The sequence below is a fragment of the Lepus europaeus genome, chromosome 4, assembly GCF_033115175.1.
Source record: "Lepus europaeus isolate LE1 chromosome 4, mLepTim1.pri, whole genome shotgun sequence".
In the NCBI taxonomy this organism is placed as follows: domain Eukaryota; kingdom Metazoa; phylum Chordata; class Mammalia; order Lagomorpha; family Leporidae; genus Lepus; species Lepus europaeus.
The window spans coordinates 144,441,746-144,466,074 of NC_084830.1; the positions used below are offsets into that span (position 1 = coordinate 144,441,746).

General features: G+C 48.2%; 2 protein-coding genes across 3 annotated transcripts in view; both read right to left on the minus strand.

The window, feature by feature from the left end:
- Nucleotides 1–6,554, minus strand: part of CATSPER3 (cation channel sperm associated 3) — a 32,280-nt gene extending 25,726 nt beyond the window's left edge. Inside the window, exon 1 of the mRNA XM_062189114.1 lies at nt 2,898–6,554. Coding sequence (XP_062045098.1) covers nt 2,898–2,995 — 98 coding nt within the window. The 5' untranslated portion in view covers nt 2,996–6,554. The remainder of the gene's footprint in view (nt 1–2,897) is intronic.
- A 102-nt stretch (nt 6,555–6,656) lies between these two features.
- Nucleotides 6,657–24,329, minus strand: part of PCBD2 (pterin-4 alpha-carbinolamine dehydratase 2) — a 52,717-nt gene continuing 35,044 nt past the window's right edge. For both annotated transcript variants that reach the window (XM_062189113.1, XM_062189112.1), the window contains exons 3-4: nt 8,500–8,580; nt 6,657–6,888 (exon numbers count right to left, since the gene is read on the minus strand). In XM_062189113.1, coding sequence (XP_062045097.1) covers nt 6,793–6,888; nt 8,500–8,580 — 177 coding nt within the window. In that variant the 3' untranslated portion in view covers nt 6,657–6,792. The remainder of the gene's footprint in view (nt 6,889–8,499; nt 8,581–24,329) is intronic.

The window sequence follows — 24,329 nt, forward strand, 5'->3', positions numbered from 1 at the left end:
TCCTCTGTACTCCCAGGCCACAGCAGAGAGCTGGCCTGGAAGAGGGGCAACCGGGACAGAATCTGGTGCCCCGAATGGGACTAGAACCCGGGGTGCCAGTGCTGCAAGGCGGAGGATTAGCCTATTGAGCCGTGGCACCGGCTTTTTTTTAGCTATTTCTATGATATGTAGCTATTCTGTGAGTTTTCTCAAATTGCCACTAATTTCAAAAGCCTCTTTTTTCAACTACTCATGTAGTTGAAACCCATCTTGTCCAAGGGTTGAGTTTACTTCTTTAAGATTTATTTATTTATTTACTTATTTGAAAGGCATAGTTACAAGAAAGAGAGAGAGAGCTCTTCCATCCACTGGTTCACTCCCCAAATGGCTGCAACTGCCAGAGCTGAGCTGATCCGAAGCCAGGAGCCAGGAGTGAGGAGCTTCCTCTGGGTCTCCCACATGGGTGCAGGGACCCAAACACTGGAGCCATCCTCCACTGCTCTCCCAGATGCGTTACCAGGGAGCTGGATTGGAAGTGAAGCTGCCAAGACTCGAACTGGCACCTGTCTGGATGCTGCAGCCACAGGCAGAGGCTTTTACTGCTGTGCCACAGTGCTGGCCCCTTGAGTGTACTTCTAAATGGCAATGACATGCAGAGTAAGTGACCACTGAAATGTGCAGTGACCATCAACGATCTGCCCTCACTCAGTCACTCAGGTCCCTCTGCTGGACCTCTGGGGGGTGGGGGGCGCAAAAAAAGTCACCACTCCTCAAGCAAAACAAAGCAGCTTCTTCATTTACACACTCAACAAAGCTTCAAGTGACTTCAACATGCCAGGTGATGCAGTCAGCACTGGGGACACACAGTGACCCAAACCAAACACAGCCAGTCCGGGAAGAAAAGCTGACCAAAGAAAATCACCCACACAAATGCTTATAAGTCAATCATTAAGAAAAAAAAAAAGGTAAACAGTCAATTCAAGAAAGAAATACAAATGGCCAATAACCACCCCCCTCCCATGCAGTTAACAATATTAATCTGGGGACATGCAACACAGACTCATCTTTCTTGCTTATGCAACGAGCAGAGACATAAACGTGGTCCCCGTCAGTGATGGCCTGCGTGTGGCTGGGCGGGGGAGGCTACCAGCACCAGCCAGGGACGGAAGCTGCCCAGCTTTTTTGAAAAGCCTCAGAACTACCCACAGCCTCTTCCCCAGAGAGCCCACCTGGAGGGAACACAACCCAGCGTGCAGTGAGGCTGCATGAAGATGGTTAGCCCAGCACGCTTTACAGTGGGAACTCGGAAACAATGCAAAAGTCTAACCAAAATGACTGGTGAAGGAAATGGTGGCATCTCCACTTCATTAGACACAGACACCAAAATCAACCTGTATGCTATTCATGATTCAGTTTATGACCCACTGGAGAGGAAAACACAAAACAAGACACAAGATTCTCTGTTCAGGGCCACTGCCGGCAACACCAGCACCCCACACGGGTGTTAGTTCCAGTCCCGGTTGCTCCACTTCTGATCCAGATCCCTGCTAACTCACCTGGGAAAGCAGCCGAAGATGGCCCGAGTGATTGGGCCCCTGCACCCACATGCAAGACCTGATTGAAGCTCCTGGCTCCTGGCTTCACCCTGGCCCAGCACTGACTGTTGCAGCCACTTGGGTAGTGAACCAACAGAAAGAGCCCTCTCTCTTTCTGTTTCTTCCTCCTTCTCTATAACTCTGACTTTCAAATAAATAAATAGATCTTTAAAAAAATTTCTCGGGCCGGTGCCACGGCTCAATAGGCTAATCCTCCGCCTGCAGCGCCGGCACCCCAGGTTCTAGTCCCAGTCGGGGCACCGGATTCTGTCCCAGTTGCTCCTCTTCCAGTCCAGCTCTCTGCTATGGCCAGGGAGTGCAGTGGAGGATGGCCCAAGTCCTTGGGCCCTGCACCCGCATGGGGGACCAGGGGAGGCACTTGGCTCCTGGCTTCAGATCAGCGCAATGCGCCAGCCGCGGCGGCCACTGGGGGGTGAACCAACGGTAAAGGAAGACCTTTCTCTCTGTCTCTCTCTCTCTCACTGTCCACTCTGTCAAAAATAATATAAAATAAAATAAAAATTTCTCTGTTCAGGGGGTCGGCAATTTGGTATGGTAGGGTAAGCCACCACCTGCACTGTCACCGTTCTATACAAGCACTGGTTCCAGTCCAGGCTGCTCCACTTCCAATCCAGCTCCCCGCTCACGCCTGGGAAAGCAGTGGAGGACAGTCCAAGTGCTTGGGGCCCTGTTTCCACGTGGGAGACCCAGAAGAAGCTCCTGGCTTGGGTCTAGCCAGCCCCAGCTGCTGGGGCCACCTGGGGAGTGAACCAGCAGATGGAAGATCTCTCTCTATATATATATTTTTCTCTCATCTCTTCCTCTCTCCCTTTCAAATAAATCTTTTTAAAAATTCTCTGCTCAAAATCACCTCACTTATACAAAAATGTCAAGGAAAAACTCAGTAGGAAACAGGCCAAAATGCTGACATGTCTGCTTACGGATGGCGAAGCTACAGGTGATCATTTTTCCTATGTGTTTATATTTATCTGTGCTTGGCAATTTTTCTCAAAGAAGATGTTATTTTTCCTAATATATCTAAGAAATGAATATAGTCATTACAATTACATTACAATTAAAAATACAAAACATACATTGACCATGAATACAATGTAATTTTCATGATCTAAGATGAGGTCTATTGCCAAAAACAAATGACAGTAGCTAACACAAAAGGACAAAACTGAACCAAAGCAGCCACTGGGTGTCCAGGTCGAGCAACAGAGGTCAGCCGTGTCAGGAAGGGGTGAGAGGTCAATGCCACTCTGCCTCCACGGCCGTCTGCAGCTCTCTTAGCAAGCGGGGAAACAGAAAGATATTTACTTAAACTTCTTGAACCGCGTATAAAACGCCAGCGACGCAGTGTCCAGCAGTGAACTAGAGACGACCCGCAAATGGTTCCGGCGAAAGACTTGAGACATTGTCCCAATTTTCCGTTTTTAATCCTCGCTTTTATAATCCAGCAGAAATTCTGCTTAGAGATTCCCTCTGCGTCTGGATTCCGGGAGGCAGCAGAGAGGAATCGTGCTTTATGAGGTCACTCTCGGCCATTCCAGTAGGTGACGGGCCTGGAGATGGAGCGCCTGGCCCCAGAGCTAGGAAACACCACAGAGGCCGCACAGAGGCCCTCTCTTCTTCAAGTGCGCCCATCTCACAGACAGAGGCCTAGAGTACTGTTTTTAAAAGATGAAGGGTCACTGGGGCCAGTGCTGTTTCACAGCAGGTAAAGCTGCCATCTGCAATGTCAACATCCCTTATGGGTGCCGGTTCGAGTCCCAGCTGCTCCTCTTCCAATCCAGCTCCCTGCTAATGCTCCTGGGAGAGCAGTGGAAGATGGTCCAAGTGCCTGGGCCCCAGCACCAACATGGAGAACCAGAAACTCCTGGCTCCTGGCTTCAGGCCCAGACCTGGCTGTTCCAGCCATCTGGGGAGTATAGCAGTGGATGGAAGATCTATCTCTTCTTCTATGTATCTCTGTAACTCTGCCTTTCTAATAAACAAATAAATAAATCTTTAAAAAAAAAAAAAAGTGGGGGGAGGGGGTGGGCAGCACTGTGCTGTGGTAAAGGTTTCGCTGATTTGGCCAACATCCTGGAAACCAACGTGCTCGGGTCCTACGAGAAGAGGTAACCATGCTCCCACCTCTGCTGTTCCTCACGTTCTAAAACCAGCCACATGGCCATTTCCCGTACGCAACCAATACACACTGCACGGGGATCTGATGATCAACAGCAAACTCTCAGAATCACTTGGATTAACACCCCAGACCCAAACTTGAACCCTATCTTCTCCCTCTTCCTTCTCTCCCTTGGAGCAGCTTGCGCTCCCACGGCCTACGTCACCCACACGGCCCCTGAGGTTTCTGGACCTCCTGCCCCACATGCCCAGAGTGGCCTTGCACAGCAGCTGCTCGCAGAGCCTGGACCAGCTCGCCACCTCCCATCCTGCCTGCCCCACAGCCGGCACGCGGACGAGGTCTGAGTACGGGTGTGCTCTACAGATTCCCAAATGCCTGGCCCCAGGGACGGTCCCCCAACCCCAGGGGGCTGAGCAGGGTGGGACAGCATCTCCGGGAAGCCCAGTGGTCCGCTCCCGGATCTTCCCTCTTCCGGCAGCGAAGCACAGCTCCAGGGAAACACAGAGGCGATGAGCATCATCAGGCACTGCTTCCCGATGACCGCAGGGAGAAGGGGGACGGCAGGGAGGAGCCCAGCGGCTCTCAGCCACGGCAGCACGGCCAGCTCCTGTGGACTTCGGTTGCCGAGGGCCCTGAGCCACACGTGCAGTCTGGGCCGGAGCTGCAGCTGGGTGAGCAGGCAGGAGTCAGAGGAGACAGCCTACCCAGGGTCCACTGCGATCATCCGCGTCTCCTCACAACAGCTGCAGCCCGGGCAGCCCAGGAGGAGAAGCCCAAGGGCTACGCCTCCCGCCCTTCTAGCAGCGACGCCCACTGTGCCCGCCCAGGCCGCAGGACCTGAGCCATGGCCAGGGGAAGGCGGCAGGCACGGCAGGGTGGTCTTCCAGTCTCAGTCACTGCTTTACAGCCCCAGGTCGCTGCCTTGGAGGCACCAAGCTCACACGTTTTACAGCAAACCCTATCACAGCGGCTACTTGCTGCTGATAAAGAGGCACACCTTAGTTCCTACGTCTTACCGACGTCAGAAAGAACCATCACTGTGAGAACGTGCACCGGCTTCATTTCAGAAAAGGACGCTGCCCAGCACGGGCCATGCTGCAGTTAGCGGAGGTCGCGTAGAGTCCCAGGTCACGTCTGTTTAGTTCCTCTCTACTCGGGCGGTCACTTAGGAAGAAACTGGAGGGAAAAGAAAGCTTACCACGCCAGAGAAGCCACCGTCATCACCCAGAGATTCAGAATAGACGAGAACATCGGGGCCCCCAACTTTGACGACGTCTCTCGGAAGACGAAAAGGCAGTCACGAGAAGCCCAGTCCGGGGACTCCTTCTGCGGGGATTCACGACGACGTGTACTTCTGCAGGCTTCTGATATGCCGTCTCTGACTCTGCTGGGACGCGTGTGAACCCCAGCGTGTGCATTCCCCTCACGGAGACGCTACGCAGTCACCGCGTTTCCAGGTCCTCTGCGTGGGTGATGAGCCACAGCCTGCAGTCTCCACTGAGCACACGTGACAGCTGTTAACAGCCATCAAGTCTAGCCCCTGAGACCGACATTCAGGGTTCAGCGACCAGTGAAATAACAACACAGGGGAGCCAACAAGCACACACAGAAGGGGACCAGCACCCCAGGTCTCCCGGCAAGTCAGCTCCGTGTTAAGGTAACCTGGCTTCTCCAGACTGAGCGGGCGTGAAGGGGCACCGTGACCAGACGGACAGGCGGACGTCACAGGAAGCCTGATGACAACAAGATCACCACCCAGACGCGGTCCTGACCCGGAGGCAACCTGGTTTCGCCACAGTATCAGGTGGTACCGAAGAATCGTGGTTTCTGTTGTTAGGTGTGATAACAGCATGGCGGCTTACACCGGAAAATGACGGTGCCTTTCAGAGAGAAGACGTGCTGTCGGGTTTGCTATTAAATACATTCGCAAGGAAAAGTGAAAACGGGGGTACTTTAGGAAGCAACCAGGGCAAACATTCGGGCAATCATTCCACTGATCGGGGTGATCAGAGCACTACTCACCCCGCTTCTGAGTACATCCACATTTTTTCACGTTCAAAACAATTCATATCTTTGGAAATAAAACGTGAAATTTCCAGATCTAAGTACACAGAGCTTTGCCTTTCCTTTGACAAAAATTCTTAGAAAGAGAACTTGGAGTGCTGGGCTCCGAGCTTTGGCTGCCAGAGGGCCCAAGGGCTTTTCTCCCTTGCCCACTGCAGACTGAGGGCCCTGGGACAAGCCCCGCCTCTCTCGGCTAACAGAAGCAGCCCCGGCGTCACGTTCCCACCTGGTGGCTCAGGACTGGGGCAGGGCAGGCTGGGTGGGGAAGGCTTGCTCCTGGCAACAGAGAACGAATTTTCTGGTCCCTCAAGAGGGGTGTACTACAAAGACGACCCCTGTTCCGTTCTGAGGCTGCAGACTCTCAATCAGGGGTCACAACACGCACATAATGAAAACCGACGGCCCGCAGCTCCCGCCCTCAGCATGTGCAGTGACAGCCTGGTGAGCCGCTGCCAGGACACTGGGTCCTTCTGCACAACTCCCAGAGCTGTCTTCCCCTCCACCCCCGGCTTAAAAGTCAAAGTCACACACTGGGATGGCTCAGCCAACTTTTTTGACTTCTGTGATCTAATTAATTACTTAAGTAGAAACAGCAGCTAACATTCAAACTTGAGCTTCACGAGAATTGTTGTATACGAAGTTAAAACCCACCATCTGCAGAGTTCTTAATTCTCTGCCCACCTTCCAACTGTGCTCCAACACAATGCATTTGTACAGTCTTGATCAATTTGAATTTCCAAGTTATAAAATGTGTGACTACTTCCCTATCTCCATTTCATACCTTAAAGGGTGCCACTTCTCTTTATGAATATTACTAATACAGTCACCTGGGTCAGTCTTTCTTCTGTATGTGATCAGATAGGGTGAAAAATGCCTCAGGATCAGGTTTCAACTATTTTGTATTTAGGCACTGATTTTTCAAATGCTGTATAAAGGCAGGGAGTTTACAATTTAATTTGTTGGTGTAAGCTGTCTCGCTAAGACATGCAGCAGACTGCACACGCTCTCTGGAAGAAATCACACGGAGGCAGCCGCTTTTTCGATGAACTTGGCCAGCTTCACATCTCTTCGGGTGAGTCCCCCACGGTCATGCGAGGTGAGAGTTATCTGCACCTAGGAAAGAAGAAGGCAGCTGTTAAAGCCCTGAGCTGCAGTCCTTGGGTGGCTCAGAGATCAACCTCTTACTAACATGCGTGTCTGAGAACTGAGAAAACACTACATCATGAAATGAAACTTAATGAAGAATGGGATGGGAGAGGGAGTAGGAGGTGGGATGGTTTGGGGGCGGGAGGGTGGGTATGGGGGGAAGAACTGCTATAATCTACAAGTTGTACTTAGGAAATTTGTATTTATTAAATAAAAGCTTTCTATTAAAAAAAAAAGAAAAGAAAATACTACATCATGAGTACACACAGCATTTCTAAAATGTGGCAAACTCCAAGGACACAGCAGGTGCCCAGGGATAAAAAGGCTGAGAGACAACTCAGCTGCCAGAACCTTAACTGCTGTCTTATAGAAAATGGGGTGCAGGGGTGGGGGAGACTGAGGTTCTGTTTTAATTCCCATTACTTTAATTATACCAACTATTTTCAGGCTGCAAAGGAAAAGCAGACTATCAACCAGAGTATCTTAGCAGTGATGTTAAAAAGGCACGTTTCCAAATGAGGAGGTTGGAGGGGGTAGCAAGGAGCACAATGCTGCAGGTTGACAAGTCAGCTACAAGAAAAAGAAAACCTTGGGGCCTGCAATGTGGCACAGCAGGTAGAGCCACCGCCTGCAGTGCTGGCATCCCATTTGGGTGGGCGGGTTTGAGTCCCAGCTGCTCCACTTCCAATCCAGTGCTCTGCAACAGCCAGGGAAAGCAGCAGAAGTCCTTGGGCTCCGGCACCTCCATGGGAGACCTGAAAGAGGCCTGGCTTTGGATCAGCCCAGCTCCAGCCATTGCAGCCACTTAGGGAGTGAATTAGTGGATGGACTGACTGACACACTCTCTCTCTCTCTTGCTCCCTCTGCCTCTCTGTAACTTAGCCTTTCAAATAAACAAATAAATCTTTAAAAGAAAAAAAAAAAGGAAACTATGCGCCGAGAGAAGCATCTGGGAAAGAAGTTCACCCCGTACCAGGGTGCTCTGAATTATGCCAATAAATCACGAGACCATCATGAAATTCTCTCATTTTCCAAGAGGACTAGCAGCGAGAAAACAGAAACTCAGGGAAGCCGGGATGCTCAGACGCACCACGGCGTGACCACGTGACCGTCACAGCGGGGACACTCTGGGGTCACGATGCTTCCCACCAGGTCCCCTCCAACTCCTCAGTCCGCCCTTTTTTCTTAAGAATGGAGGCCAGCTCCTGCTGAGGATCAGAATTTAACGGCTGCTATTCAAGGTTCTGAAGCAGGCTCGTCTCACTGCGATCCACAGGGCCACACTGATTCTATCTGCTACCACTTCTCTCCACAGCTGACCTGAAGTTTAAAACCTTGTCCGCGTAACTGATGTTCCAGCTCCATTCAAGAGCTGGCTCAGCATCCTCCTGTCACTGCCAGCGAGGACGAGCACGGAAACACAGGGCTTCTGCATCGTCCTTGTGAGTGGGCGTCAGAGAAGGAGCGAAGCACACGTGCTCAGGCACAGTGACGCTCAGCTGCACATGACGACAAGCGAGCAGGAAGTTTCTTAAGAGCCCTAATTCAGGTGATCCCAGAAGGCGGCGATGGTGTTACCTTGTTGTACACATTGAACCACTCCGGGTGATGGTTCATCTTCTCTGCCTGCAGGGCCACTCGGGACATGAAGCCGAACGCCTGGAGAAGAACAAGCCAGGGTAAGCATCGCCAGCGCCCCCGCCGGCCAGTGCCAACCAGGGCCGGCCGCGCCAGGGGCCTCGGGAGCCTGGGAGAAGCCACCTAGGGAAGCACTGCTCGCGGCAGGCCCAGAGGCACCGCGTAGCAGGGCTCTGACCTGCTGCTCCGCGGTGAGAAACAGTCGGGCTCAAATAAACAAACCAGGAAATTGGTCTCACCCACTGACCTGTCTGGGCTGTTTAATTGTCCTCAGGACGAGAGTCTCCCAAACAGCACGGGAACAATTTCCCCTCAGCCCAGAGCCCTGGGTCTCAGCACCTGGCCCCAAAGCCGGAGAGCCGCTCTCCTTGTAGCCTTGTTCCTTTTGTTTTCAGTGACGGGGTGGCTGGCTAAGGTGTCAACCAGAGGACCTCGGCAAAGGCCTGCTGGGTGCACCCAGAGCGTGAGCCCCGGAGGAGTGGGCACCGCCCCAGCCCTCCTCTCAAAGAGAGCAACACAAAAGACCACCTGCCCCTCAGGGTCTCCTTGCCGCTGCCCTGCTTTGCTAGAGAGGTGACAGTGACCTACAGCGGGACACAGGAGAGTGGGAGCATGTTCTCGTTAGGCAGAAGGCAAACTCATTCTGACAGGGAGAAAAGTTTTTTTAAGTTTTTTTCCCCCTTTCTTTCCAATTTGAATGAGTGCTGAGTTGCCAACAGGAACATCTGTGTCCTGTGTCCAGAGGCAGGGACTCCAGGCTGATGGCAGACTCACGACAAAGCTCCAGGGGCACTCAAGGAAGTACCTATGACATTCACAAAAATAAATATGTAGCTCGTGATCCCCATCCAGCAAAACCAGCATGATGCTAGCTGGACTACACTTTCTGGACCACCAGCTGTCAAGAGGGAACACTCCCTGGTCCACACGAGAAACGGGGGAGGTAGCATTTAAAATAATTCTGTGTCTGTCGTTACGGTTCCTGTGTCTGGGCCAGTTGTACTTGGGACGAAGACTTCCATTTTGACATTTAAGGCCTGAAGGTGTTCCCTCTTAGGAAAAGGAGCAAAATACACTTAACCGCGCATGGAATCATCTGTGGAAAAACAGCACTCACTCTCCCGGGCCTTCTCCACTGGACAATCTGATCCTATAAATGATGTGGAAGGAAGGACAGGACAGATATGAGAGTCTGCTTTAGTTATTCAAACACGGAGCCAGGGCACAAAACGATGCAGAATGAGCATTTCTGCTCTGCCTGCAACACCCTGGGAGTCTCAGCGCCATCACACGGCCATCAGGGCAGGGCCTTTCCAGCCAGCAGTCCTGGACTCAAATCCTGTCTCTACCACGTAACTGCCATGTGACTTTACTCTGAGCCTCAGTGTTCCTATCACAAATGGGAGTGATACCGAGCAACCCACGTGATCATTCTGCTAAAAGACGAGGGAGGCGTGCGTGCGGGTGCCTGGCACAGCTAAGAGGCCACGGTGCTTCTGGCTGAGCTGCACAGGGTAGTGCTAATGAGGCACGCTCAGAGGTAAGCTCTCCCACAGGTGAGAGCATCTACCACGCCGCCTGCTGCCTTCCCTGTTCCAGTTCTGCCATGGACAGAAAGAAACCCACACATACGTGCCAAACACACAGGTGATGTGCTGTGGGTAACACCCCGATGCACACGGGAAAACGGTTTCCCACTGGCAAGAAATCACGTGGGCACAGTCACTGCCAAGTTCTTCAGCCCTGCGGCCACAAGGTCTTTGCACACATCACCCCGCAAGTCCAGAGCAGTGCCTAGAATCCTCCCCGCTTCCCGGGGCACAGTCTGAACACAGCCAGCAGTGCTCCTCCAGGGTCTAACCAGCATCACACATGCTGCCAGCACAGCAGCAGAACCTCCTCCACAGAGCACAACGCACAGCAGCAGGCACAGTGCTCAAAGGAAAGGCACTGCCACAGCCACACACAATCCACCAAACGCACATATCCAAATCCGGGCGCCCCCCAGCTCTGTGGATCCCCCTTCAGCTGCTACCCAACATCCACCTCTAACAAAAGATCACAAACCCTGATAAACCATGTTCACGGGATTCACTCCTAATTTTTCCTTAGGGAAAAGAACACTCAATCTGCTCTGGGAGCACAGACAATTCCATAATCCTCCTTCTATTTAATGGAACCAGATAATCCCCAAAATATTTATTTTTAAATTTACAAATTAAAAACATCCATAACAATACACGTTCAAATTAAAGTAGAAGAACCACTGCAAGGAATACAGATGAAAGGAGAAGAGCGAAGCTTCAAAGGGAATCTGATTTCTGGAAGACAATGCAGAAGGAACAGGGCCAACTGGCTGACCGAGTGGATGATGAAAGCATTTGTCCTTTCCTTCTAAGATTTATGTTTATGGCCCTAACCACTTGCTCACTGGGATGCCAGTTGGAAACTAAAGGCCTTGAGGCAGGCCCGGCGTTGTGGACAGGGGGTTAAGCTGCCGCCTGGAGGCCAGCATCACATGGGCACCACCAGTTTTTGTCCCAGCTGCTCCACACTTGCAATCCAGCTCCCTGCTGAAGGTGGACCCCTGCCACTGACATGGAGACCAGGATGAGGTTCCTGTCTCCTGGTTCTTGGCTTCAGCCTGGCCTAGCTGTCGAGGCCACACAGGGAGTGAACCAATAGAGAAGTTCTCTCTGTCTCTCTCCCTCTCTGTGTGTGTGTGACTCTTTCAAACAAATAAATCTTTTTTAACAAAAACAAAGAAAAAGGGGCTGGCACTGTAGCACAGTAGGTTAATCCTCTGCCTGCAGCGCCGGCATCCCATATGGGCACTGGTTCTAGTCCCAGCTGCTCCTCTTCCCATCCAGCTCTCCGCTACGGCCTGGGAAAGCAGTACAAGATGGCCCAAGTCTTTGAGCCCCTGCACACACGTGGAGACCCAGAAGAAGCTCCTGGCTCCGCATCGGCGCAGCTCCGGCCATTGCGGCCACCTGGGGAGTAAACTAGCAGACAGAAGACCTTTCTGTCTCTCCCTCTTAATCTCTGTAACTCTACCTCTCAAATAAATTAATTAACTAATTTAAAAAAAAAAAGAAAAAGGCCTTGAGGTAGCTAAAAGTGCAAGCTTTCGAAAACCATTCATGGAAGCAAGCTGGAAATAGTCCACGGCAAAATATCACTGACAACCCAGCATGTGACTTGGAGGACAGGATCGAGAAAATGTGCACAATGAAGTAGAGATCAAGACTTCAGAACAATTCAGACAACAAATGCACAGGAGAAACAAAGGAGATCTAACACAAAGAGAATTGCGGTCAGAACAAAAAAGATGGACCAGAAAAAACCTGGAGCTTCAACTGAAGAAAAAAATTCCAGAAATAAAACACTTAAATCTACAGGTTGTAAGAATGCACCCACATTTACACATCACAGGAAAGTGAGTGATGCCAAAATCTTTTCTGGATCTGGTCCCAAAGACCAAGTCACCTACCAGGACAACCAAGAACCCGTCAACTTCAAACTTCCACCTGCCAACCATCAACACGAAGTCAGAAGAGCAATACCTACCAAGACTTCAGGAATGTGGCCAGTGCTCTGGCAAAGCAGGCTAAGCCTCTGCCTGCAGCACCAGCATCCCATACGGGTGCCAGTTCATGTCCTGGCTGCTCCTCTTCCTATCCAACTCTCTGCTGTGGCCTGGGAAAGCAGTGGAGGATGGCTCAGGTGCTTGGGTCCCTGCACCCATATGGGAGACCTGCAGGAAACTCCTGACTCCTGGCTTCAGATCGGCCCAGCTCCGGCCATTGGGGAGTTAATCAACAAATGGAAGACCTCTCTCTCTCTCTCTCTCTGTCTCTCCTTCTTTCTCTCTGTAATTCTGCCTCTCAAATGAATAAATAAAATCTTTAAAAAAAGAAAAGCTTCAGAAAAGAAAAAAAACAGAATTTTATACCCAGCTAAAAAATTGTTCAGAATTAAATGTAACACATAGACATTTCGCAAATCCATGGAATAATTCCCACTCTTCCTTTTTGAGAAAACTACTAAGAGATGAACTGTAAGTAGCTAAGAGATGAATGGAGAAACTATACACAAGAATCTGTGATGAGCAGTAAACCCATTCAGCTCCAGGAGTACATTTAAAACAACTGCAGGGATTACAGCTACGGAATGGAATGTAAATGTTATCAATACCAAAGGAGTGGAAAGAAAAAGAGATAGAAATATAGAAGGCAGATGAAAGTAAAACAAAATCTTTGAAAGAGCAAGGTTTAGACATACAAGTTTATTTAAAGGTACAAAACGTAAGCACTAGAACTAAAAAAGAACGTACACTACAATTAAAGAGCGACAGAGATGTAGAATAAAGTAGGAGTATAATCCGGATGCTGCTCATAGGGAGACCACAAATGCTATCTAAGAAACAGGACTAAATCTAAAACTGTAGGTTCAACAGTATTTACGAGAACCAAAATAAAAATACAAGCACTACCAGTTACATATAGGGAAACACAGTGAAAATGTAACAAAGAAAACACAACCCACATCATGACCTCCAACAAGGGAGAGGGACAGGCATTTAGAGTGGTTAAGACTCTGGCTAGGATGCCCACATCGGAGTACCTGGGTTCCATCCCTGGCTGTAGTTCCTCATTCCAGCCGATGCGGACTCTGGGAGGCAGTGGTGACAGCTCAAGTAATCAGGTTCCTGCAACCTACCTGGGAGACCTGGATTGCGTTCCTAGCTCCTGGCTTCAAATGTTCCAGCCACTGCAGGCATTTGGGAAATGGGACCAGTTGATGGGAGGTCCCTTTCTCTCTGTCTCTCTGACTCTCAAATATGTGAAAACATAGTATTAAAATAAAGAAAAAAAAGGATGCTGGTTCTATCATGCTTTCTAAGCTCAAACACATTTATTATTCAATAAAAACTGAGAATACAGCCTTTAAAACATCCACTGAACAGTCACAGAAACTGAACATCCATCAAAGCCACAGAAAAGATTTCAAACAATTCCAAAAAGTAGAAAAAGACTGACAACATTCTCATAAATAAATAGAAAATAAATAAAATAGAGGCAGGCGCCGTGGCTTAACAGGCTAATCCTCCGCCTTGCGGCGCCGGCACACCGGGTTCTAGTCCCGGTCGAGGCACCAGATACTATCCCGGTTGCCCCTCTACCAGGCCAGCTCCCTGCTATGGCCCGGGAAGGCAGTGGAGGATAGCCCAAGTCCTTGGGCCCTGCACCCGCACGGGAGACCAGGAGAAGCACCTGGCTCCTGCCTTCGGATCAGCGCGGTGCACCGGCCACAGCGGCCATTGGAGGGTGAACCAACAGCAAAAAGGAAGACCTTTCTCTCTGTCTCTCCCTCTCTCTCACTATCCACTCTGCCTGTTCAAAAAAAAAAAAAAAAAGAAATAAAATAGAAAACTCAGACATAAAACCAACAGAAAATACCATGTGGAAACTTCTTAAAACCCTTCCTTAATGATTCCTGAACCAGAGCTGGCAATGTAGCACAGCAGATGAAGCCACAGCCTGCGACAACGCGGTCCCATAAGGGAAGTTTGAGTCCCAGCTGTTACACCACTGATACAGCTCCCTGTTAATGTGCCTGGGAAAGCAGCGCAAGGCAGCCCAAATGCCCGGACCCTGCCGCCGATATGAGAGATCCAGCTGAAGCCCCTGGCTTCTGGTTTCAACCTGGCCTAAGCCCCATCCCGTCAGCCATTTGGTGAGTGAACCAGCAGACAGAAGATCTCTGTCTCTCCTTCTCACTAGCAGCTCTTCAAATCAATCAATCAATAAATATTTTCTTAAAAATTCCTGGATAAATGTGAAATAATGAAAACATAATATCTGAGCCGGCGCCGCGGCTCACTAGGCTAATCCTCCACCTTGCGGCGCCGGCACACCGGGTTCTAGTCCCGGTCGGGGCACCGATCCTGTCCCGGTTGCCCCTCTTCCAGGCCAGCTCTCTGCTGTGGCCAGGGAGTGCAGTGGAGGATGGCCCAAGTCCTTGGGCCCTGCACCCCATGGGAGACCAGGATAAGTACCTGGCTCCTGCCATCGGATCAGCGCGGTGCGCCGGTCGCAGCGCGCCTACCGCGGCAGCCATTGGAGGGTGAACCAATGGCAAAAGGAAGACCTTTCTCTCTGTCTCTCTCTCACTGTCCACTCTGCCTGTCAAAAATAAAAAAAAAAAAAAAAGAAAGAAAGAAAACATAATATCTGGTGATGTCCAGCACTGTGGCACAATAGGCTAAGCCACCAACGTGCAACACCGGCATCCCATCTGCCTGCCAATGCACCTGGGAAGGCAGTGGATAATGGGACAAGTGCTTGGGTATCAGCTACCCATGAGGGAGACCTGGGTGAAGTTTCTGGCTCCTGGCTTTCATCTGGCCCCACCCGGCTGTTTCGGGGAGTGAACCAGGGGATGTATCTCTCTCTGTCACTCTGCCTTTCATATAAATAAATACGTAATTCTTTTAAAAAAGAAGATATCTGGGATAAAACAGTAATTAGAGTAAATAATATTTAAATATTTAAATTAACAAAATTACAAGAATAAAAATAAATTAAGCAACCAATCCAAGAAAGTAAAAAATAACAACAAAATACACTTTAGGGATGGGACCGGCACAGTGGCATAGTGGGTAAGGCTGCCGCCTGCAGTGTTGGCATCCTATATGGGCGCCAGTTTGAGTCCCGGTTGCTCCACTTCTGATATAGCTCCCTGCCATGGCCTGGGAAAGCAGTGGAAGATGACCCAGGTCCTTGAGCCCCTGCACCCACATGGGAGATCCAGAAGAGGCTCCTGGCTCCTGGCTTCAGATTGGCGCAGCTCCAGCAACTGCGGCCAACTGGGGAATGAACCAGCACATGGAAGATCTCTCTCTCTCTCTCTCTCTCTCTGCTTTTCCTTCTCTCTCTTTCAAAAGAATAAATAAATCTTTTTAAAAAATACACTTAGGGAGAAGAGCAGGAATGAAAGAAAGCAAATAATGAGAAAAGCAGATGTAGATGAATTAAGAAACAGAAATATAGTAGAACTAGTAAATACAAAAGCTGGTTACCGGAAAAAATATATATATAGATAATAGGGAATTGGCTACTTCAACTAAAAACAAGCAAACAAAACAGGAAGACAGCAAAAACAAAACAGGAAGTAAGGTGGGGAATTACAGATACAAAGACAATTTTTAAATATATAAAAAATATACAAAAATATACAAAACTTTAACAAATGTATATTAAAACACAAGTAAAATAGTTTTCTGAGTAAAATTTTTAAAACTGACTCAGAAAGATGGAAATACCTAAAAAATTCAAATACAATAAAAGAAATGTGTTAAGAGTATCACCAAAATGGGACATATCCAGCCCATGTCACAGACCAGATTCTGTGAATCCACAGGGACTCTACCTGACCCTCCCAGGGCCGTGAACTCCAACACGAACCAAACCGCTCCAGAGCACAGAACTAGAAGGAATATTTCCAAATTATTTTTATAACCCATCCTAACATTGTCTCCAAGACCCCACAGACAGTACATACAATGAAACCATAGACTGACCTCCTACTGTTGAAATCTTAAACAAAACCAAGCAACACAGCAAAAGAACAAAATGTCATGACCAAGTAGGATGCATTCTCAGAGTGAAAGGGTAGTTCAGTATCAGGGAGTATGCTGACATGACTTACCATAGTAATAATCAAAGGAGAAAAATGTCATGACTTTCACAGATTCCAAAGATATCATTCAATATCTATTGTCTATAAAGCCTTTAATTAAAGAGGATTAGATGGAGCCTTCCTTAATATGACAGCAGTCTAAAAACAGCATCACTGTTAACAGGAAAATACTAGAATTCCCATTAAAGAATAAGATAAAAATAAATAAATAATCTTCACATACAAACAACAACTAATTAGAAAGAAAATATACTGAAAGAAAAGATCCCACCTAAAATGGCACCAAAAATGATCTGAGAACAAACTTAAAATGCTTAAATTCTATATGCACAAAACTTTAAACCAGTATCAAAAATTAGATCTTCCCACCATTAAAAAGTTTTTCTGGGACAGGCATTTGTCACGACAGCTAAGTCACTACATGAGACACCTGCATCCCATAATGTAGTACCTGAGTTTGAGCCCTGGCTCCACCCCCAACTCCAGCTTCCTGCAAATGTGTAACCTGTGAGGCAAATAAATAAATGAAAACTCTTTTTTTTAAATTTTATTCTTTTTTTAAAGATTTATTTATTTGAGAGGCAAGGTTACAGACAGAGAGAGAGAGAGGTCTTCCATCCACTGGTTCACTCTCCAAATGACTACAATGGCTGGAGCTGGGCTGATCCAAAGGCAGGAGCCAGGAGCTTACTCTAGGTCTCTGACATGGGTACAGGGACCCAAGCACTTGGGCCATTTTCTGTTACTTTCCTAGGCATGTTAGCAGAGAGCTGGACCAGAAGGGGAGCAGCCAGGACTTGAATCAGCACCCATAAGGGATGTCGCTGCTGCAGGCGGAGGCTTAACCTACTACCCCATAGCCTCAGCCCCAAAAATCTTTGAAAAATAGTATTTCCTATACAGCAGTCGAAAACAGCTAACAAAATAAAAGGACGAATAGTAGTGTTTGCGTGGACTTGTGCATTCCCTCAGCAGATAAAGAGTTCCATATATTAAGAACAAACAGGCCAACTTTCCAATTTTTTAAATGGATTAAGGACATACACACAGAAAACTGAAAGGAAATTCAAAGGGTTCTGAAATATAGCAACTAATCACCTTCATTCATGATTTAAAAAAAAAAAAAAAACACAAATCTTGGGCTGGTGTTGTGGCATAGGGGGTAAAGCTGCCACCTGCAGCACCGGCATCCCACATGGGTGCTGATTCGAGTCCCGGCTGCTTCATTTCCATTCCAGCTCTCTTCTCATGTGCCTGGGAAAGCAGCGGAAGATGGGCCAAGTGCTTGCACCCATCCACGTGGGAGACCCGAAGGAAGCTCCTGGTTTCTGGCATTGGTCTGGCCCAGCCCTGGCTGCTGCAGCCATTTGGGGAGTGAACCAGCGGATGGACGATTTCTCTCTGTCTCTCCCTCTCTCTCTATAACTCTGTATTTCTAATAAATACATAAATCTAAAAAAAAAAAAAAGCACAAATTTAGACTAAGAAAACCTATTGGTCTGGCAAAGATCTTGGTGAAAATACAGATGAATGGGAACTCTCTTTCATTGTTGATGAATATAAATCGATAAAAACTAACATGGAAGGCTATCTGACCATAGTTATCACCATTTACAATGCTCATGCCCTTAAAGTAAAACATGTCCATAGCTTAAGACTAAAAAATGCCACTTCCAAGCATCTACCCTGCAGACACCCTGAAACCTAAAGGGGCACTGCAGCGTTGCCTGTGTGGCTACAGACATGAAACAGCCAAGCGCCCAGCAACAGAGAGCTGATGAGACAGAAGGTCGTACCGCGCACAAGGCGGTACCAGGCAGTCGCTAAGCAGCATGAGCAAACCACTCATCCTCTGACACGGGCACACATCCAAGACGTGCTACTAAATGGACAGAAAAGGAGCCTCGCACGGGTCTAGGAACCGTACAGAATGGAAAGCAAAGGAGTCACGTGGACACAGCATCTCTGGAGCACTACACTATGATAAGAGGCAATGGTGATGATGAGGGAGGAAGTGGGAACTGGGCGGCTGACAACCAGGATCAGGAAGAGATGTACTACACTCCTGGTACCTCGCGACTCCGCACCACGTAGATAAGAAATTTTTTAACAATTAGTTTGTTTCTGGAAAAAGGAACAAGTCATGCAAATGAAGCTCCCACTGCTAAGGGAGCTGGGAGTCTGCAATGCACGTAACCTGGTTCATATTAAAATATTTTGGCTCAGGTTAACTTCTTAACATACGCCTACCTGTTTAGGTGGGTTTTTAGTGCCAATTTACAGCATAGTTTGTCTATGAGCCATGTTCTGTTGAGCCACGGCCATTTCAAACAAACATATGGCCAACAAATAACATATAATGGCTGATAATAGTTTCAGTCTTTCCTCTATTGCAAATTACAAACATTTTATGAACAAGTCAATGAATGCATGATGAAGTATGACTTTTTAAGTCACTCTGCCATTCTAAGGAATGTAAGCATTACAATCACTGTAAATTGGGCCAATGAAGTTTGTCATTTGGAAATCTCCAAACCATCAGCAATTAAAGATTTTTCCATGAACCCCAAATCAAGTATTCTTTGGGAACGTTAATTTTTCTTAAAGTTCCTTTTGTTTCCTTTTATTCCATGAAACTATGAAAGACTATCAGATGCGCAAAACCAAAACAAAAATCCTGTATCAATCTGTGAAATGTTTAGCAGCACCCTGAGCTTGAGATGTAGCTCCAGTCCAAACAGCATGTAGGATTTATTAAAGTTCTGAGACTCGACTTCTAGCACATATTTACAGTACGAACCTTTCATTACTCAGAGCAATTCTCTTTGATATATGTCCTTTAAATCAGCTGCCTTTCATATTTTGATTATAGACTATTTTAATTATGCACTAAAAAAGAACATATCTCCCACTAAGAAAATGAGCACCAGCTACTCCAAAGTAATTTCCCCGGTACAATCTCCATTAAGCCACTAAATACTTCCTTTACTAATTCAATGAATTAGAACTCTATTGTTTATGAATCACCTTTATGTTTGCAGGCCTATAACCCTTCTTTTATAAAACACAATTGCTATGGAAGGAAATGATATTTATGTCTGATTAGAAATGAAAACACTATTACATAAATCAGTTTGGGCATTTCTTCACGTCTTGAAACATGATCGGCAATTTACTCTAATTGGTGATCAAGGAAACTATCTTGTGATCAATTAAAGTAATTACCAGATTCCGGCAACACAACCTACCTTAATTTCAGCTAGAGTCTGCACTTCTTCAACTTTAATTAAAAATAATGAAAATTATTAAGCAAAATGCAAGCCAAGATGACTGCCAAGCACGCACATGTCACAGGACAGGACCTTCTCTTGGTGTTGGGGACTTATCAATCACATAAACTTTGCTTGGTACACCCTAAGGAAAGGCGTTCTTCGCCTCCAAATATGAGTGTGTGCCTCATCGCAAGTTCCACAAGGAACACGCTGTTCACTGTTCCAGCCACTGCAAAGGAAACACCAGATCTTAATCTGCAAGCAACACAAAAATATGCTGTGCAAGGAATAGACCCGACCAAAGCCGTACCCGATCCATGCTATCACGGGCACTTTGAGCACAGTGGTCAACTGCAAAGACTCTGGGGTCAGAGATCTGGGTTCAGGTCCTCATTCTGCCACTCACTAGCTATGTGATCTCAGAAAAAGTTACTTAACCTTTGAAATGAGCTTCAGTTTCCTCAAAGGTAACAAGGGGTAATTCACGTAACCCCTTCACAGACTGCCTGGCCGTCTGCTCGGTGCACAGCAGACACTGGTGGCTGCCAGCATCACCAACAGCGCTTTATTATCACAGTGCCTGTGGCCACAAAGCAAGGACTCATTTCCGAAGCTGGCAGAAGACCGACGTGAAGCCCACAGACATTTACCTTCGCAAGTCTGAGCAAATCGAAAACACCTTTACAACTGTTTCTCAAGTGGACGTCAGCACACGAAGAGTCGGGCCATCTATCGGGGAGCACCTAAGCCACGCGGTGAGCGAGTGGCACCATGCGCCATGCTCCCGAGGCCATGCCTGGGCAGTCCAGTGTTTGACTTCTGGGGCAGAAACAACACCCACTGATCTACCGACCCTCTGCTTCATCTGCTACAGAATTCTCCGTTTCCAGTAACTCAGGCCAAGAACAGTCAACTCAGAAATTAAAATGAACTTTCTTGGGCACTGAGGACAAAGTCCACAAGCTACTGACAGAGCAGCCTGCCCTGGAGCCATGTCCCAGGTTAAAATCGTGCTCACCTAGCCAGGGGTACCAAGCACACCATCTGCGAGGCGGCACACTCACTTCTAAACACTGCCTTCAAAACCTGTGTTCACCGTGACGTTCTGTGGCCTCTTCCAAAAAAGCACTTCAGTCATCATTTTTGGTAAACACCATAATATCCTAAATAGCCAACTGGAAAAATAAGGCAGCTCTCTAACGCCACGCCACCAGCTTCAACATACACCACCACATGAAAAAGCAAGGTGAAAAACAGCTTTCCTTTGCAGAACTAGACTCATCGCTGTAAGAGGGAATTCCTCCTGCATTCCCAGGCTGGGAAAACTCCTCTCTGACAGGGTTCTAGTAATGCGAGTCCCGTGTCCTCCAGGCAGCAGGGCAGCAGGGTTTAATCAAAACAAAGACCTCTACACAGAGTCTCACGAAGGGACCTTCACTCAACTCCACTTGCAGGGCAAGCTCTCAACCTGGATGGACTCACAGCAGGGGCGTGCCAACCAGCTAGAAGAAGGAACACTTCAGCAGGAATATCACAAGCTCGGAGTATCTGTCCCCTGCACACATCCCAGGCACTTGCATAGTCTTCTGCACACAAGTGTCAATCACACTGCCCGCATCTTCAAAGGCTACTACTGGGCGGGCCAACTGCCCAACGGATCAGCATCCTCCCCATCTCTCACGGTCCCTCAGCTTCGCTGTCCTGGGAGTCAGGACATTTCACCAGCTTTCCACCCTCTCTGGCCCTGACAGCAGATCAGACCACCACCTCAAAAGGAACGCCCCAGAAAAGGATCTCACTGAGTCCCCTCACGTCAACGCAACTTCGGTGCCCTGCTGTGCCCTGGCTGTTGCGGCACAGTCCCTCTGGAGGTGTTCTCCCCTAATCTGGGGACAATCCAAATTTGTCAGCTTTCAGGATGTGATGAGGTTGCAAAGACTACCGAAGTCTGCAGTTTATTTTAGCCACTCCTTTCAGAACTAGAATGTAAGCAGCATAATTACAAAATGTTTGATACTTCAGATTTACATATAGAAGTATCTTTGGGCTTCAACTTCATGTACCCAAACAACTAAGGTAGATATGTAAAAAAAATCTGGCCAAATGCTTTTTAAAAAGGAGAGAGGGGAGAGTTGGCAAAACGGCAAAGCTGACTCCCTTTTCTTCTTTATCATCCATCAGCTCCTTCCAAGGGACACAGCCACCAGCGCCCTACAGTTTCGGTTTATGTTGGACACAATGCTGCCTTGCCCCATTATCATAGTGGGATTTTCTAAGCATCTACTTCAGAAAGAAAGAAAAAGGATATGGAAATGCATCTGCTCATCCTCAAACATGTTACAGGAAACCCAGGAAGTCGAGATCCTCCACAATAACCAAAAGGGCACAGGAAGAGAAGCCAGGGCTCAAGGCAGAATACGCGCCCGGCGCCCCCCATCTGCACAGCAGCAGGAAAAGCAGGACACCTCCAAGGGAAACAAAGCAACACCTAACCTGGCTTCCTGGTAAGCGCACCGTCTACACTCAGTGCGCACCGTCTACACTCAGTGTGCAGTCTCTGCCACTTCACGGAACCAGATCTCGGCTGCGGTGCAGAGGCCCACACTGCACCCGTGGGTCCACATTCGCCCCCTCCCCTCCCCTCCCAATTTGTAATGGGGAGTCAATTCCCCTTTTAAGAGCTTTTAGGCACAGTTTCTACAACATTTGCTGCTATTTTCTGTGAGAAACAATTTAAAAACTGGAGCCTGAAGGGACACCCTACTAACTCCACAGAGGACCCGGGGACACAGCACCGGAAGACAAGAGCCTGCCAGACCCACGTTTCAGAAAACGATGCCAAGCAAGAAGGCCAGGAGAGAAACCACCCCGTAAGCTGTCTCATTTATTTGTTTCAAAGATCATGCAGGTTGTGAACTTGGAAAGGTCTCTGAACCTATCAGAATCTTCAGACAGCAAGCTGAAGCAAACCACAAACATATTCAGAATTCATCCTCAACCTGTTACGGTGAGGCTTACAGAGAGACGAGCTCTGTCCCTACAGACTGAAAGTAGGGACTTCGCTGTGTTTTAAACAAGTATTACTAAATAAGTAAAGGAAAAGCTTAGCACTGACGCTATTTTTGGTATGAAAGACTCACAAGGTCTGGTAGGTGGTGTCATCGGATCTGGGAAAATCACAGTGATCTCAGCCACGGCCCCTCTGTGGCCTCGCGGGAATCCCAGCCTCTGTAAGTCCAAGGCGCTCCTCCGTCTCAACCAGAGTCAAGAAGCCCAGCAGCCGTCCTCCCGGGCAATGGTGAAGGCTCTGGTTTGCTGGAATCAGGCACAAAGTACCACTGTGCCTTTTTTTTTTTTTTTTTTTTTAATTTACAAATTTTGTTCTGTGTGGCCAAGTAAACTAAGCCACCTCCGGAACACAAATGAAAAATTACAAGCCTGGCCATCAAACCCTCAGAAGTAATGCTAGTAACTCAGAAAACAGCAACCAGCAAAGAACAAATGCTTAAGCCTTTTTAAAAACTATATTCCTATATCAACTATCAACTTCAGCTGTTGATCTAGTAGGTTGATTCTGGGTGGATTTTTTGGGGGGAGAGAAGGTGGGTTTTTTGGTTTTTGTTTTTTTATAACTCACAATATCCTGGGGTAGGAGGAGAACGGTTTGTTTTCCTGAATGTATACAAACCTACACTGGTTTCTGCTGTCCCAGCACAGAGCAGTGCCCTGTGCGTGCAGGCGAGGCTGGCGGCAGACATCACACTGCAAGCTCCGGCTCCACACCAGGCCATGCAGCGCCACACGAGCCCGAGAGGACAGCGCCAAGGCCAGCTCTGAACACCAGGGCAAAGGCGCTGACTGACGGGGCGGGAGTGCTCTGCCACTCGACACAACTGCCGCAGAGAAACCGCTCCCTTTCGCTTTTTAAAGTTTATTATTTCATACTTTATGCAAATCATATTTTATATATTAGGCAATAATATTTGAGAAATACTATAGTCAAATTAAAGGCTTCAATAGCCTTGCCAAAAGCACTGTGATTTTCCTATAAAAAAATTATTCCAATTTGTTGATCTTACATAGGATGAAACATACTGTAACAATCTTCATAATTTATGTCCTGTTGGGACACAATGATTTAAAGTAACATAATACAGAGCCGCATCACAGCTAATCTAAACCACCTGACCAGATAAACACCAGCTTCCCTTCTCTCTTCAGCAAGGGCATTTCTGTTTATTGTCATATCATTTCCTCATTCTAGGAACACGCAGAACCAAGGCAGCCAACCTGCATCTCAGGGGGAGGGGGAGCCGCCTCTCCCGTGTCAGCTCTGGGAGCACACAGGTACCAGTACAGTGTCAAGGGCTTCCAAGACAGACAACAGTGCAGGAATTCCACCCTCAAAACCATCCACAGCAGAGCAGGCGTGGGCTCGTGCAGCACAGTCGGGACCAGGTGCCCTGCAGTAGACCGCAGTGCTGGTGCTGCTCTCTGTGTTGTTGCTGTGGCTGTTGTTCAATATTCCTCACAGCAGACGAGCGCCCTGTGAGCCCTTTCCTGCAAATGCTTCAAACACGCCTCTGGCCGGGCCCACGGGCACCAGCGATCCGACCGCCCCGAGCAGACCGGCCAGATGAGCCCTTGCTTTTCAGGAACCTTGGCAGAAGAAATAGCACTGGCCACGCTCCTCTCTGGCCTACAACGGTCCAGGCAGGTTTCACAGCACAAGGCTTCTCCAAGACCCAAATCCTTCCACCCTCCTCACACATGCAAAGCCTCACTAGGCACAGG